This window comes from Natrix helvetica, assembly GCF_964273705.1.
Source record: "Natrix helvetica genome assembly, chromosome: 1".
NCBI lineage: Eukaryota > Metazoa > Chordata > Lepidosauria > Squamata > Natricidae > Natrix > Natrix helvetica.
Window position 1 is genome coordinate 300984001 of NC_138548.1, and position 17374 is coordinate 301001374.

The 17374-nt window shown below is 36.9% G+C and overlaps 1 protein-coding gene and 1 long non-coding RNA gene across 2 annotated transcripts; both read right to left on the bottom strand.

Annotated features, from left to right (window-relative positions):
* Positions 1-81: 81 nt before the first annotated feature.
* Positions 82-13539, bottom strand: TNNC1 (troponin C1, slow skeletal and cardiac type). Its single transcript, XM_081946520.1, has 6 exons — positions 13415-13539; positions 7919-7949; positions 6868-7014; positions 6610-6724; positions 2025-2161; positions 82-567 (listed from the first exon to the last, which is right to left on the bottom strand). Exons 1-6 carry the CDS (start codon positions 13436-13438, stop codon positions 536-538), a joined length of 486 nt encoding a protein of 161 aa, XP_081802646.1. The 5' UTR covers positions 13439-13539; the 3' UTR covers positions 82-535.
* Positions 13540-15005: 1466 nt separating this feature from the next.
* Positions 15006-17268, bottom strand: LOC309388841. Its single transcript, XR_014174849.1, has 3 exons — positions 17163-17268; positions 16287-16356; positions 15006-15101 (listed from the first exon to the last, which is right to left on the bottom strand). It is a non-coding gene; the product is annotated as an uncharacterized lncRNA (long non-coding RNA).
* Positions 17269-17374: the final 106 nt, after the last annotated feature.

A 17374-nucleotide genomic window follows, 5' to 3' on the forward strand; every position in this document is an offset into this window, starting at 1 on the left:
AATTACAACTGCTTCTTTTTTTCCCACTTAGGCATGTAGGACAGCATTCCACACCCGGGATCTTCTGCAAAACAAACACACTGATTTGCAATTGTTTTTATTAGCATTTTGGAAATAAAACTTTTTTGTACATACAATGTTTTTACATACTTTAACTTGGCAAGCAAAGAGGTACAGAAAGGAAAAAGCACGTCCTAATGTTAAATGAAATTGTTTGATAATAACTTAAATGTTTCAATAGTTACTAAAGTGTTATTTTTCACTGTAACCCGCAGAACCTAGTCATCAATTAAGAAACATTTTTAGGTTTGATGAAGCCATGGCATATGGCATTATTATACTACATAACAATCTGGCTCAGTCAATGTCCATTGACCATTTGAGGCACTTAAAAAGAGTTGGGTCATGTTTTCCTGATTTTCACAATGTTCAACATAACTTCATGAAAGTAATAAGAGAAGCAGATCAGATGAAATGTCAAAAGACAACACCGAAGATGTTCAAATAAAGATACTGCCTTCAAAATGTATCATGTTTACTCAACGCCTTTCATAAACTCCAGGAATTCTGCAAAAGGAGAAAAACCAAAGATCATATTCATAAAATGGGGCAATGTTCCTGACCTTTGCCACATTTCAGCCCTTTCTTTCTTTATGCTATTTCCTGCACAGTGAGAAATGCAGTAGTTTGTTCTCCAATTTTTCTCCATAACCCTTGAGCTCTAAGACTGGTCTTGATCCAAGTCATTCAATGACTTTCCATGTCTGAATGCGGACTTGGATCTCTTTCAACAATGATTGGTGGATTTGTTTAGGCCAGGGGTGTCCAAACTTGGGAACTTTAAGACTTGTGGACTTCAACTCCCAGAATTCCCCAGCCAGCATGGCTGGCTGGGGAATTCTGGGAGTTGAAGTCCACAAGTCTTAAAGTTCCCAAGTTTGGACACCTCTGGTTTAGGCCAAAGCTTATCCCATTCATACGTTACGGATGGTGCTTTTGTTAAGACTTACATAATTTTTTTCTGGGCAAAAATTGTGTTTATTATTTCTCAAGCCAAATTTTCAAAGAAAAAAAAATATTTAAGATGTATGACCATGGATTCCAATGATCTGGCAAAAGATAAACTCTTTGGGTTTTTTTACAAGATGAATGCAGGACATATGTAGATGTGAATGTGTTTATTTATTTATATGCCACCCATCTCACAAAATGTGACTCTAAGAGGCATACAATAAAACAAAAAACAGTACTTACGAAAACCTCTCTGCAATTCAAACATTAATGTTATTTTATAAAAGACCAAAGGGCTAGAACACTAAATGTTACATGATTAAATTTCCATTTCCATGAGATCCCCAAGTCTGTTGACATATCCAAGTTGGGTTCTTTCTGGAATAATCATCAAAAAACAAATTATATATATTGAAAAGCTTACCCATAAACTAACCATAGACCATTATTAGGGAGTGACAAACAGGAGAAAGCAGGACATAAATATATGTTTTTATTTTCAGCAGGTGACAGCACTTTTGAGAAGTTTAGTGTTCATTTAACAAGCAGGTATTCTTTTACTAGGGACATGGTGGCTCAATAGCTAAGACACTGAGCTTGTCAATCAGAAAGGTCAGCAGTTCAGCGGTTCGAATCCCTAGCGCCATGTAACGGAGTGAACTCCCGTTACTTGTCCAAGCTTCTGCCAACCTAGCAGTTCAAAAGCATGTAAAAATGCAAGTAGAAAAATAGGGACCACTTTGGCGGGAAGGTAACAGCATTCCGTGCGCCTTTGGCATTTAGTCATGCCAGCCACTTGACCACGGAGGTGTCTTTGGACAGCACTGGCTCTGGCTTTGAAATGGAGATGAGCACTACCCTCTAGAGTCGGGAATGACTAGCACATATGTGCGAGGGGAACCTTTACCTTTAACTTATTCTTTTACTGATTAAGATGTGGCTGTGATTCCTGTCCTCAGTTTGTTTTTATAGTTTCTGGCTGTGCTATTATGCAGTGTATAAGCATAACTCACCATCATAGTCAATCTTGCCATCATTATTTTTATCGCCATCCTTCATTAGCTCCTCAATGTCATCTTCAGTGATGGTTTCTCCTGTACCCTGTAACATGAGCTTTAGTTCATCCAGATCTATGTATCCATCTGAGTTTCTGTGAAAGAAAGGATAAGCTAAAAAAAAGAAGCCCGTTTACAACTGTTACTTTTCACTTTTTTTTTTTTTTTTTAGAAAGGAGGTGTCTGCAGTTACTTTGCACATCTTGCATACTTAACAAAGACCCAGTCACAGTTTGTTTTTTCATTTCAAGAGATACGATCACCTGGGGATTTGTGTGAGTTCTGAGCTTTACAAAGAAAGAAATGGCAAAACCCCCAAACGACCAATTTACTGGAGCTATTAAAATGTGTATTTCATAGACACATCACTACACTCCTAAAACAGTTTTTCCAGCTCTCCTGATATAATGGAGCTGCAACCTGCAGAATGTCCATCCCAGATGTCATGGCTAAAAGGAATTCAAGTTCCACCACATTTAATATTTGTGTGAATTCTTCCCATTCAAATACTGCGAGGTCACTGTAACACTCTTCATTTCTTTTTGTTTGATAATATATGGAATTATATTTTGGCTAATACAACTTTCTTGGTAATGACATCTGAATTGTCAAAAGCTCTTCCCAGATACTGAGATGGAAAACAAAACAGACTTCTCATCATTAAAATTTGCACCAAGGAAGCCAGTCTGAAAGAATAATCTTTACAAAAATCTTATAGTAGATGCCTCATAAATTTCAAGGGAGTGTAAGGTTATGTGGGAATGATCTTGGGAGACAGGGGAAAGAGATGCAGTAGAAGCAATGGTCAGATAAGAGGAAGCTTAGCCTGGGAGAGGGCGGAGCTCATTCTGCGGCGGTACAACGTGCGATCTTGCAGCTCCAAGATTGCTGTTGATATCTCTGCTGCTGGACGGTCCTTCTGGACCTAAACCGTCCCATACAGACGGTGATAAGAGAAGGGCACATCCTGTTGATCCCAGGGACATCGCAAAGCCCCTGATTGATCCAGGAAAAGTCCTTTTTTCTGGCGGCTGAGAGGCAGCCATTCAAGCTGCTGAAGTCGGGGACAGCTCCAGAATGGAAGAGAAAGCTGGAGAGAAAGTGTGTTGATTTGGTAAGAGAATTCTTCTTCATTATTATTTGAGAGAACACCCTAAAAGACTAAAAGTAAAGTTAAAATTGAAGACTGAAGAGGTTAAGCGGCGAGATTAAGCCAGAGTAAAACTGAGTGTTTTTTTTCTTCCTTTTTATTGCTGGAATTTGACTGGACTTTTACCAACACTTTCTACTTTTTAAACTGGACTGGTTTTTTCCCCCCTTCTTTTTTAAAATACTTGCATAACATTTTTAATTGTCTAAGACTTCTTTCCCTTTACCTTTTTTTTCAATGCTTTATTGTATTTCTTTTTTGAATCTCTTTTTCCTTTTTTTTTTTTTGAGTATAAAGAAAGGAAGGGAAAGTGGAAGAAAATAAGTAACACTGCCACCCAGAAGCTTGGAAACATTGTTTTCTTTTTTTTGTATGAGTGTTTAGAGAAAAGTTATGACTTGGTGTTATATTTCAAGGACACTGAGTCTGTTTATTGAATGATAGTGGAATGAGCATGGATTGTTTATACAGGTGCTCTTCTGGGATACTATCAGTGCATGGAGTTTGAGTTTTGAAAAAAACTTGGAGTTCAAAGAAAGAAGATTGCAGTGACCTTGAAAAAGAGAATTGCTAATTTTGTTTGGAACTTAACATAAGAGCCTTGGATTTTATACTGTGGCAGTGTTTTCCCTTTCCAATTTTTTTTACTCCCTTACTTTCCTCCTTCCCTCCATATAAGTGGATTAAGGTATAGAAGAACCTGAAGACTTTGTATTTTTTAGCTTTAAATGAGTAAAAAGGCAACGGCCATGGGCTTTCAATACCAATTTCTTCTTCAGGAGAAAGTTATTTAGAAAATGATGAAATGTGCCAAAATAAGTAAATTGACATTTGGAATTAGAGAACAAGAAGATAAACAATTTTATAAGATATGGGATTTATTTTATCCATGCTTAGACAAAGAAAACATGGAAATGAAATATGTTAGAGAATTTTACAATACAAGGATAATGGAATGATACAGAATATAATATAAAGATGTATTACTACTGGGTGGATTTAGGATGATGTAATGAAATACCATAATATAAATTAACTTAGAATTTAGAATATTTCTCATAAAATGGTGTAATAATAGTTATGGTCAAACGAATGATTAACAATGATAATAATGTATACATATATATAGACTGATAATATGAGATTTTATATAAAGTGTAAGTGAGGACTATGGAGAGGGTGCACAAAAGTTTTTGTAACCAACCACACACCGTATGTAACTAGAAGACGGTTTTATGTTTGTTTGTTTAAAAATAAAAATTTTCTTTAAAAAAAAAAAAGAGGAAGCTTAGCCTGCAGAAGGCATGTCGGTGTAGTAAATGTTTCAGAAAGAACCCTCCCTAGTTTCTTGGATTGTAAAAGTGAGGGGGGGGGGAAATGGATTTGGCAAGATTCTGTTAATGTAACCTTACAATAAAAAATGAATGAGTTTATTTGGGTGTGGTTCCTGTCAGGACCACCTCTGAAGGCTGACAGGGACAGAGAGAGTTCTATAATTCAGTTATTAATATGGAGTAGGCCTACCCCATGAGGAAGAAAAAAAAATACTGCATATGTCGCAGAAACTTCTAGCGTCATCTAGTTCTATAAAGATAAAGGCAATCTGTCAGATAACCTGCCCCAAATTGTTCAGTGCCTTAGATGTTAAAAAATAAAACTACAACAAGGTTGAGTGATGCCTGGCAGCCTCTGCAGCTACTTGAGCAGAGGTGGAATATACGCTTGACTCAGCAACCTGGCTACTATAATTCTGATCTAGTTGGACTTTCCAGAGTGACCACAGGGGAGATTATAGTAATTCAATTATGTGGTTACCAGCACATAAAATAGCTAAATACATAAACAATTATGAAAGAACAAAGTATCAGCTGAACTTCCAATCCTGGACATAGAGGTTACTTGAGTCTTCGAAAGCAGTTGCGATTTTAGGAGAACCCACAAACACAGTCTTTCTAAGGGAACCTAGTCCCATTTAGCTTGGGAAGATTCTCTGATTTCTGTTTCCAGGAACAAACTGTCTGTTAGATCTCCTTTTGCCTCTTCTGAAGATCCAGTCACATTTTATTGGCCTAAATACTCCATCGCTGGTTTCAGAACATGCCTTGTTCTGAACATGAATCAGATATGGAAAGATTGATCTGATTCGTATAGTGATGGTACTTTATTTCCAATCTGCTAATGCCCGTTCCAAAGCAGATCTTATGTTAAATGGCTCCAGAGGCAAAAAGGGGCTTTATGACATTCTACAGCACAGCGGTCTCACAGCACAGCTGTCACAGGCAGAATCACCCAATTTGCTCTCTGAGACTATCCTTGCCAACAGCAGTGGAATTAATGTAACTACAGGAGAATATCAGGGTTGACATTATTGAAAATTATTGGGAGATCAAGCAAAATCAACACGAACTTGCCTGTCTGTCTTTTGGTCACAGGTGAACATTTAGTAGGCCAAAGGATTATTCTCCCTCAAGAACTGGCCTGAACCCAGACGGAAGAATTTATATTCATTCATGTATGAAAAGAATCACATTCTAATAAAATATTTTTCTTTTTTGTGGTTTGGTAAGAATTAGCCACTTCTGCACATGAACTGTTCATCCATGCTTCATTGAAACAGATCTCAAGAAGGCAAAGAAAACTGCAGATTGTGTTGCCCTCCAGTCAGGTAGGTTCTGTGGTATCAGACCTCCTGCTGGGTTGTTGTGTGAAAGACTGTGTGTCATAACATGCATCAGTAAGAACTATTCTAGAAAGAAAGGGGGCAGGAAAAAAAAGGGGAGCAGACAGAATGAATGGTTTTACCCACTTCTGAAACAAATCCTGCCCGTAGTGTATTTCCGTCCTGATTTCCATCATTGGAAATCAGGAATAAATTTTATTTTTTATTGTTAACATTATTAAAATTATTGTCCATCTTGAATAATTATAAATGGACAAGACAAGAAGCATTATATTACAAAAGAATTCTTTTCTATGTAATGGTCATGCTGATTTCCTGATTACTAATAAACATCTCTGTTAAACAGCTTTAATTTTATACCAGAAATTAAACACAATGGTCTTCACTTAGCAACTGCCTCCTTTAGTAACTGTTCACAGTTATAATGGTGATGAAAGAGTAATTTTAAATCCTTGTATTTAAAACTTTAGTCGGTTGGTAAAGCAAGGAAAGCTGAAATTATATAATAAGCACAATCATGGTTTCATGTAGTGACACTTAATTACTAAATTTCCAGTCCCAATTGTGATTGCTAAACAAGTATCTACATATGGAATTCAGCCATGACAATAAGGTTTTCAATCTTACTTGTATTATCAGTATGAAACTCATGGAGACTCAACTTGAATATTGTATTCTCATGGATTCTGGCTTAGGCTAATAGAGCCACTTACTTATCAAACATTCTGAAGAGATCTGAAAGTTCCTCTTCTGATTTTCCTTTGCTGTCATCTTTCATACACCGGACCATCATAACTAAGAATTCATCAAAATCTACTGTACCACTTCCTGTCAAGGAAAAAAAGGGCACCAAGTTAACTTCCTCTCTGTTTGAACTATTCCCCATATTAGGTTAGATTTCAAAACACAATACAACAAAACTAAATTTACAGCCTTATATACTGTATAAACACCCAACAGAAATTGCTCACCATCTTCATCTACTTCATCAATCATCTCCTGTAACTCCTCAGGGGTAGGATTTTGTCCCAGCATGCGCATCACCTTCCCCAACTCCTTTGTGCTGATGCATCCATCCTCTGCACCCAGGACAAATATATCAAAAGCAGCTTTAAATTCTGGAGAAAGAGAAGCAAGACTAATTAAGAGTGTGGTACCTCGAGATCAAGTCATGAGCATTGTTGATTCCTATTGTGCCTTGAATACATCTATTCTGAACCTTTACTAAATTGTGGCATGACGACTATTTCCTGACAGTTAGAACAATTAATCAGTGGAACAGCTTGCCTCCAGAAGTTGTGAATGCTCCAACACTGGAAGTCTTTAAGAAGATGTTGGATAGCCATTTGTCTGAAATGGTATAGTGTTTCCTGCCTAGGCAGGGGGTTGGACTAGAAGACCTCCAAGGTCCCTTCCAACTCTACTATTGTATTGTATTATGCACCTGCAAGGCATGCTAAGCAAAGCAACTGTTTGATTTCTCCAGCCTTGTTTAACTTTCAAACGTCACCAGTCAATGGGAAAACATCCAGACATCATGATAGAGATGCAAAAAAGGAGAGAGGACTGGTAATTGTGGGCTTCAGTGCTCTTTCTCGATTTAAAGCTGGGAAATGAATGGGAAGAAAGAAGTGAAATCACTCTCTCCACCTACAAACCTACACAGTTACAAATGGTGGTCCCATGCCAGCATTTCACAAGCAGCAGAAGTTCCTATTGAAGTATAACCCTTTACACTTACACACATACACTCACACACACTCACACTCACTCACTCACCCACCCACCCACCCACACAAACACACACCCCAGTATAATAATACTATGTCAAAATGGAAAATCAGTCCTTCCACCCAGCTTCTTGTAGATGTTTTACAGGTCAAATTGTGCCTAGATTTTTGGAAAGAAAAGCAGTGGAGGCAGAGGCTATAGCTTGGGAACCAGAGAAAGGGGAATATGCAAGTTTGCAAATGTGAGCACACTAATGTGAGGTAATTGGAATAATGAAGTTTATATACTTACCATTTTTTTGTTCATCTGTCAACTGCTCAACCTATTAAAATGAAGATTCCATTGATGAATGTTTGTTTACATATTTAGCAATTTTCATACTGATGAGCTGTGTACTCTAATCATGTAATCTCTATAATCTCTATAAGTAATAAAACAGACACAAAAATGCACACTTTGTAGCAATACATATTAGTGTACAGATTGCAATCCTATATCAAACTCTAAATATGGATTTGATGAATATCTTTCATGAAATTCAATTATGAATCATAGAATATATTTATTAAATGTTGAATTCAGTAGGGTGGGTGTTTTTTGGTAGAATTTGGAACTCTGAAGCAATCTTCTTAAGTGTGTTAAATTACCAGTGTGTCTTGATTCAGCTTAATATTGAAAGTAGGGAAACTAAATAGTGCTCATCAAATTGTAAATCCAATTGAATATACCCAAATCATTGACTTCTGATGAAGTGATTGTGTAATAAAAAATTGCAGACAACCATCTTCCATTTGGCTCAAAGGCTTACTTTAAAATTGAATTTCAAACGGTAGTTTCCATCTATCAGAAGTAGCTGTGCTCATTCAAAAACTGAAGTAAATCTGGGCTTTAGAAGGCTGCATTTTATTATTTTAATTTTTGTAACTTATTCATATTAATTATTTCAATTCATAATTTGTCTTGTCTTTAAAGCAAAGTAAAAATTACACATGTCCATTCATTTACATGTTCTTATAATATTAGTACAGCTGTTTACAATGAATTAAACATCATTGGTTTATCTTTAAAAACATATAAAAAACAAAGTGCCCCTGGCGCCTGGGGAGGGCAAAAATGAGCAAAAAATAAAGCCTATTTTTCACAAAAACAGGGCTGTTTTTAATAATAACTTTATTTCTTTAGTTTTTGCCCTCCCAAACCCCCAGGAGCACTTTGCAGGCCTTCCAAATTGTCTGCACGCCTGTTATTTGCAAAAAATGGGCCCATTTTTTGCTCCCCAAACCCCCCATGTATCATATTTTTGCCCTCCCCAGCCCCAGGAGCACTTTGTAGGCCTCTCAAACTCTCTGCATGCTTCTTTTTCACAAAAAATGGGGGGTGCAGAGGGTTTGGGAGGCCTACAGAGTGCTCTTCGGGGCCGGGGAGGGCAAAAACCTTTTTTTTAATCTACCTCTTCAAAATCTTGGTGCATCTTATACTCCACTGAGTCTTATAGTCTGAAAAAATATGGTATATTCAAGTTTATTTTTAACTAAACAATTAGCTAACAATATCAGGAGATAGGAGAAGTGTGTCCCTAAGAAATATTATTTAATGAAATTACATGAACAAATACAAAATGGCTGTCTTCAGCTACTAAATTTATATCAGCCAGTAAAAATAGGCAGGAATGACCTTCTAATCACAGTATAGGTCTATCCAAAGAAGCAAACATTGACTGAAATTCAAGGTATTGTTCTATTTTCTTAGCAGGGCAACAACTTAGAAAGATTCTGTCCAACCTTGCTACTTATCTCCTGCTCAGAATTAGGTATTAATAGATGGATAACTATTTTATCTCTTGAGCAAAATGCTGAAGCACTAGGTTCTGAAAAACCTGTCTGTAAAATTGACAGAGCTACAAATCAGATATCCAGCATATTATCTGGCAGGGTGAATCAAATCCTGGAAGGTGGGAGGAAGGAATAGTTAAAGGTTAAGTCTAGAAATGTATACACATTTTCTGTATGTATATGCAGAATTCGTAACTATGTTAGGAATTACTCTTCTAATTTTTAAATTAAATTAGAATTCTTATTATACTACAACAGGGCTGTCAAACTCACGGCCCATGATCCATGTTTAAAGAAGGGGGGGAGGAAGTTGCGATATATCACATGATGTGACGCCGTGAGTTTGACACCCCCATACTAGAGTATAACTCTGAGAGTCCATATGTTTCATCATGTGATGAAAACCATTGTTATACAGGGTGAAAGATCTCCCAACTTCTTACTAACGAAATTGGGGCAAGATATTGTTGACATGGATGGTTATGCCAAGTTTGCCCAAATATTATTGATTTTCTAAACCCATTTTGGTCTCATGTGACCACTGGGCTAGAATGGATTTGATTATCAATTCCTATTTGGAAAGTATTATTGTTGATACTGTTGCCTTCAAAGAGATTCTTACTAACAATTATAAATTAAAATATCCTTTTGAGTTGAGCATTAGAAATGCTATTTTGTGAGACCTGCAGTCTTCCTGGAAATACATTTTTTTTAAAATATGAAGATGCTGAGGCTTTTATTTAATGCCATTAGTTTTGGTATCTGGGACTTGTCTGGTTATTATCCTGTTCCCAATATTTTCAACCAGGCTCTTCATGCTTTGAAGATGATTTGGACGAAGTGCTTCAGAACTTGCCAAAACATGAAAAAAGATTCTGCTCCTGTTTCACTGAGTTAAATCATTAAAGTGTGTCTTTAATGTGACTCTTATATAGGGTATTTCTTTTCCTAGGTCTCTATAGAAGCCTATAAAAATTGTGTATGCTTTAATGAACAGCTGGCAGCTGTCCCGGTCATGTTGGCACAAGAACTGAAGAACTTCCAAATAATTTTCAAAGTGTGCATGGGCAGCCTTTGTTTTTAGTATCTATTTCAAATGAGTTGTAGAAGTTGTCCAAAGTTTGAATTCAGATACCTAATTATTTTGTTCTCTCTATAAAAACTTGGACAAAGTGAGAGATAGCCCACATGTTAGAAACAGACTATACAAGACAAAATATTATATGATTAATAGCATTTTGGCTGGGATGTGAAGGAGCTGATTTCCTTCAAAGCTTCAGCCTAATATGAACCCAGCCCTAGTTTGACAAGTCATTGACAGGTTATCAGAGATTCAATTCTCCAGTTAAGGATGCTACTCATTTAGAAACCTTTCACCCAACTATTAAAATATATGCCTTGATCACTTCTTTTGATTATTGTAATTCTAAAGGAGGTCTGAGAAACTTACTTAAAAATAGCCATTAATTCATGATACTACACTACAGGTTTTATGGGAATAGAATTCAGAGCTTTTGAAATCACCTGTAGTAGATACTCATTCCTCAATAAAAGCCAGTATGATAATTTTAACCTACAAAGACCTAGATATATGAAGAATGGAATAATTAACCATTTTCCTCATAAATGATTACAGAAACATTCCAGAGAGGTCTGTTTCAAATACTGATAGAGCATTCTGGGCATGAAACTGGTTCCTTCCTTTTATGTAGCTCCCTCTCCTCTTCTTTAAGGCTCTCATGAAGAACAAATTCTCTTAGATTGTTTTCACTTATGCACGAATCCATTGCCACCTGCTTTTACCTGAAACACCTACTTGGTTTAAAGGGGGAAATCTGACAAAACGAATGATGGAAGAGGAGTGGCAGCACCAGAAGGCAGAATAGAGCCTACACTGCTGAGATAACAAAAGCAAAAAGATGCCTCTTCAAAAATTTCATAGTGAAAACTGAACCCATTTATTTAAGCCACTGTGATGGAACTGGAGCAGCTGTGATTGTTCCTTCATTGTAATGGCCAAACCCCTCCCTCCCCTCAACAGCCCAGGATAGCTGAAAAGTCTAAAGACAGCAAATGCCTCTCTGTTGTGCAGCCCACATAGTTGGACTATTTTGGCAAGCTGGCTATTTTTATGCCTTAGTGGCTTAGGTGCTAAGAAGACAGATAACACTTCTGATTGTTCCCAGAAGCTGACTGACATTGGCATTTATCACAGGAGACATTAATCTAGTAACATGTCTCTGGCAAAGTTGTATAGTTTAGAAGCATCTGGAAGCCATTCTAAACTTATCTCTGCATAAGAGATGAGTGAGAAAGTGATAAATCCATTGAATTTCAGAGGTCCATATGAGTGGTAGTTTTTTCAAATGATCATTGAAAACACATTTAAAGTTATCACCAGATTTGCAATAAATACAGGAAGAATATCTTGGTGTTTTTTTTCTGAGTCACCTTTTAAGATACGACACACTTCATGTGGCATCATGACAAGAGACTCAGTCAAAAGATACTGGGTTCACAAGTACACACAGTTGTAAGGCATGACAGGTGGATTTTGAAAATCAAATAAGTAAATATGATACCACTGGTGCATAATAAATAATTCAAGGCAACTTCACTCTAGAGCCAAGCTAGGAAAAAGTTTTGCTCCTCAGGAGTCCAAAGTTGGGAAATTAAGAAGTTAGCTTCTGAAAACACTGCTTAAAAACAGGAAGATGCTCTTATTTTATTAAATAAGAATGCTAAAAATTTTAGAAGTAAGAAATAACAAAGTACTTCATTATAGAAAACATTTTAAAATTGCAATGGGTATTACTAATAATATTTCCTTAAATTTTTGAGCTGACATGTTCTTGAAATACGGACACAATAATTTAATAACTTCAAGATGAGTGCTAGTGATTTGTAAATTCCAGCTCTTTTTTCACTATAGGCAAAGCATTCAGAATCAAGAAGATAGTGACGAGCTATAGGGTTTTGTATATTTAAAAATAAATAATAAAAATGAATCTTTATTTTAAAATGAAATGTGTCCAATTCTGAACTATTCTTTTGCTGTGGAGAATTATTTACAGTACCTAGCATCTGTTTAAAGCTACTCTGGGGAGCTGAGCACTCATCAGGATGAGCTCAAGGCAGGAATTGCCCTTCTCTCAGTGTGTTTCTTAAGAAGTGCTTCTATCCAGTTACTCCACAGATATAGCAAGAACTGTTCTTCTATCTGCACTTAAAGTGGAATTACTGAGGATATTTCTATTATGGCCATTACATTCTCCAATTATTTCTTTTACTTACCAGTATAAGTGTTACTTAAACTCTTAAGTGGTCTAAATCTCCTGAAGAGTTTTAAGCAGCCAGGATTCTGGTGACCCATTTTTCATTAAGCACATTTATACATAAATATACACCGCTAGAATTTGTAAAATGTATCTTCACATGTAACTAATTTTTTGATTTGTCAGGCAGAAATCTAGAAAAATGTATTTTTATAGAAAAGACAAAATGATAGGAAGCTATGCCATTTTCTGCAAAACACTTTGAGTATAAAAATTAAAAAATGCACTTCTATTAACAGTCCAAACCTATGCAGCAAACAATTATGTTAAAATCAGTCAAAGCCATGAACTTTACATTACTTTTAGCTCTAGTTAGATTTGTGCTTCAATAGATTTTTGAATTTCCATAGAAAATATAAGCAGTTAGGACTTCATCAAAACCATCTTCCGATACCTAAGGAACTTAGGATATATAATAATCCCCTGCACCAAATTTAAAAAGTACATCCTAAATTATTAGTTTTAGCATTAATGAATATCATAATATGTAAAACATTTAGGACATCTAATTGAATATCAGGACTTGCCCTTAGTTAAAACATTTTCCTTACAATCCTAAATATAAGTATTCAGAATCTGTCTGAGATTTATATACAACAGAGTGTGAAAATTTTACTTACTGCTGCTTTGTAAATATCATCCATGGTTAGTTATTGTGGGTTAGGAACTAGGTGGAGATGAAAAATGGTACAGAGACAAATATCAACCTCTGCCAGCTTTTTGTCCTTTGACGCACTCCTTTTATAGTAGGCTGTCAGCCCTAAATGTGTCAGTGAAGAACTACACAGCCCCAGTATACAGACATCTGTGAATGGCCTTGCTATTCATTCCAAGTCTGACTCTTCACCCAGTCTTCAGGGAGGTATGCAAAGTTTGTTACAGCTGACATTTCTAAATTGTGATCCAATTCTGTTGATGATTTTTTTTGTTAGGAATCAGATGGCTCCCATAACACACATTGGGCCTTATGGCCCTCATTTGCTATGGGTTTTAGGCATTCTGATTCCATGTGGTTAATAGGGATTATGGCAAAAATCAAAATGCTTGTGAAGTCCCCCATCCCCCTGGCAGAACAATAGTGACCCCCTAAAAATAGCTATCCTTTTAAAAGAACTCTTTCCAAAATGCTGTATGTTTGTTACAAAACAAAGGACGGGCTTCCTAGGCATGAATTCTAGGAAAGACAACAAATATCAAGTACTTCTTTCCACATATATGTTTATGGCTCCAGTGAAACCACCTCAGACTATTTTGAGGGGATTGCTTTTTTAAAATGCACTCCATCAACATCCCTAATTCCTCAGAGAGAATGCTTAAGAGCCTGGTGGCCCTTTCCCACAAGGCTTCCTCGGCGGCATTATGGTATCACCTGATGATCTGACTGTTTGTACTGACTCTTTTGTTTGCTGCAAACATCTGTGCAAGCTGGGCAAATTCCTGCCTTTAAGCAAAACAACTTGCTCAGCCATTCATATAGATTGTTCAGTGAGAGGTACTGGTATGAAGAGAATTTATGTGCTATAAAAAAATCTCTGTCCACTGATTGAGAGCTCCCCCCTCTGTCTAACTATATTGCACACATCTAGGTAAAGCTGACAAAAAATTAAAAAGACCACCCACCCATTATTAGTGAATATACATGATCAACAATCAAGATTACTTAACATGAAGCTATTTCCTCTCATATTATTACCTTCCTTTTATACTAGTCTTCAGGTTATAGAGTTTCTACAATTGACTGCACAAGATGATTAAAAATGTAAGGCTATCATTATTAAGACACTCCATTTTTCCAGTTGTAGAAGTTTTTGTTATTTCTTCATTGTAATTTGGAGATGTTACATATTTCTTCACAATTACAAAACTCCAGTTTATTTTAATCCCATCATGTAAATATTTTCTTCATGCATGTGATCATACAGTTTGAGAACTCTATAAGAAATTCAGGTCCAATAGATCTGAAGGGCATCCAAGGGTGGGGAGCTGCTATATGCCCTCAATCATTTTCTTTAGTATATTTTTTACTCTTCCTCGTCTTTCTATTCCCATCCCATTTCAAAAAGCGTTGAGATTTTTTTTAAAGATTCCAACTACCCATTCTTTCCCTCTGGCAAAAAAAGGCTCCATGTCAGACAGAACTACATCACAATGTAGTTTCACAAGTGAAACATCACACAGCAGAAAGTATAAAAATTGATCTGACGCACTCACCTGTGATCCAATATGTTTTGAAATATGTTCAGCTCAAAGAAAAGGAAGGAAGGAGGAAGAGACCATAAGGGAAGCACCATTAGGTCCAATCCTGTCCTATAAAACATCATGAATATTTTCCTTGTAATGTTGGAGCTTTACCTACAAGACTTTTGCAAACAAGCAGTACTTGTACAACACAGTGCTTTGGGTGATTCTATGTATTAATAGGGGTAAATGGCAAAGCAATCATGTGACTTTATATTGCATATAGGTAGTTGATTTTAACTAACCCTGGTAAGGAAACTTCATCTCTTTGTGTTGTTAATAACAACATTGTCCACTGATGAAGGTACAATACTTTATGAATCTGTCCCTAACCTTGATCTAAGCTTCTCAACCTTCCTGATCATAGGAACACCAGTTCAAATGTTATTAATGGAAAAAATTAGCATGCTGCATATTACTTGCCAAATTCTTGGGGGTGGGTGGGAGCATTCAGTGAGAGTGGCAGTGGGACCACAGTTTGGAATAATCAAAAGGAATAATGCAGGGTTTGGCATTTTTTTGGTCAGTGGCCAGCAAGCCTATTTTTGGAAAACAATGGCTACAGTAGGTAGAAATCTACTTTTTCATACAATGTTGGAGATCTACGTTTCTCTGCCTCCCTACCCACACAACCAATTGTTATTGCTTTGTTTTAATAACTATGAAAAAATATATTTTAGGAGTAATGATTCATGCTTGTCCATTCTCTCTATAAAATGAAATCAAATCAGTACTAATCGAAGAAGATGGTGTGATCTTCAAAAAAGTCGCTTGGAGACCGCAGTGAACCCTAGAACTTCATACAGCTTTAAATATTGTTATATGCTTGTTCCTCTACATGGCAGCAAAATGCTTAATACCCCGAGAAAAGAAAAAAATAGGAAAAGAGAAAAACAACAGAGTGTGGACAAGCAGGTTTTATTACCCATAGCAAACAAGACATTCCCTGGAGACCTATCAGTAGAGGGTTCTCTATCCACCATGCTTTGCCATTCTCCCTCTCCTTCATATATGCCCAACTATGCTCAGCAGGAGAACCTGAATTTAGGTTACTCCAGCACTCCATTTTACAGTGCAGTCTGCCACTTACCAACACAACTGCTGTTAGTTAATTATCATATCCATATTAACTACTAACATAGCCATGGATGAATACAGACTTGTACTGGATAGTGCAGAATTAACAATACAAAAAATGAATGAAGCCAGGTTAATAGGGCTGTTCTTCTGTCATGTCTTCAAGATAGTACTTACCATCATTTTTCTCTTATTTTTCCCAAACATGTTTTTTCTAATTCCTTTTAAATGTTTTGGGGCACAATTCCTGTGGTAAAAATTTAATCTGAATTAAAAAGTTCTCCAAATGTGACATGTTTTCAATTCATCTTTTCTTTTGAATTTTTATAAGCATCAATTTTTACTTTTTTTTCTGCTCCTAGGGAAAGGCTTAGGAACAAAATAGGGTATTATATAAACTAAAACAATCTCCCGCCAGCAAAGTTTGAGGTCAATCCAAGGCACCAGGGCTTAAAGCTCAACTCCTTGCAAATAATTAACATCAGGAATATAAACAGCTGTTTTTCCATCTGCTTTCAGCGTCAACGTTTCTCATCTTTCTCAATAAATATAGAATGGTGCTACAACTTGTGTTATGTGCAGTATGAAAAATATTCTGGTAACATTTATTTATGTGGAAACCTGCTTGCATTTCCTAAATTCGTGGCATGGGAACGTCCTGAAAAATTTCATTTCAGTTTATTAAGCCTTGCTCTTAAGAGAGCAGCGACTGGACTTTAAGACAATAGCACAACTTTTAGTTATCATTAAGCAGGAGTGATCGACACAAGCATTATTCATGCTAAAGAAGGGAATAGAAAAACACCGTCATTAGGATCTTGTCTTACGCCGCCGAGAGGCTACTCCCCCACCCGGCTTTATTTCACTGCCATGCTAACTCAAAAGCAGCGATGGGAACGGTAGTCCACCACTTCCATTATAATTTTGTCTGCCCCATCAGTGATGGATTCGACACTTTCGGGGTTTCTCTACCACCTTTCTTACATTGTCGCTTTTACGACGCAAACAAGATGGGCAAAGGGGGTTTACATCTTTCAGTGCAAATAAAAGCACCTTGCTAAGGTGGCAGACATCGGGGCATCCACTGGGCGGTAAACGAATCCTCCCAGCTTTGCCGGCCGGCTCGCGGCAGACCGAAGCCTCGCAATCCAGATCTTAACGGCGAGGCCCCGTAGGCTCCGCCTTCTAGGCCAAGGCCACGCAGGCTCCGCCTTCTAGGCCAAGGCCACGCCCCCTTTGTTTTCCCCGGACCCTTGAGTGACGTT

Bases quoted from the DNA above. Each gene is read 5' to 3' on its own strand.
- TNNC1 (XM_081946520.1), bottom strand. From the start codon at position 13,438: ATGGATGATATTTACAAAGCAGCA. The intron at 2,162-6,609 runs GTAAGTGGCTCT...TTTCTTTCACAG, and splicing joins CTCTTCAGAATGTTTGATAA to AAACTCAGATGGATACATAG. The intron at 568-2,024 runs GTGAGTTATGCT...CTCCTTTTGCAG, and splicing joins TGGCAAGATTGACTATGATG to AATTCCTGGAGTTTATGAAA.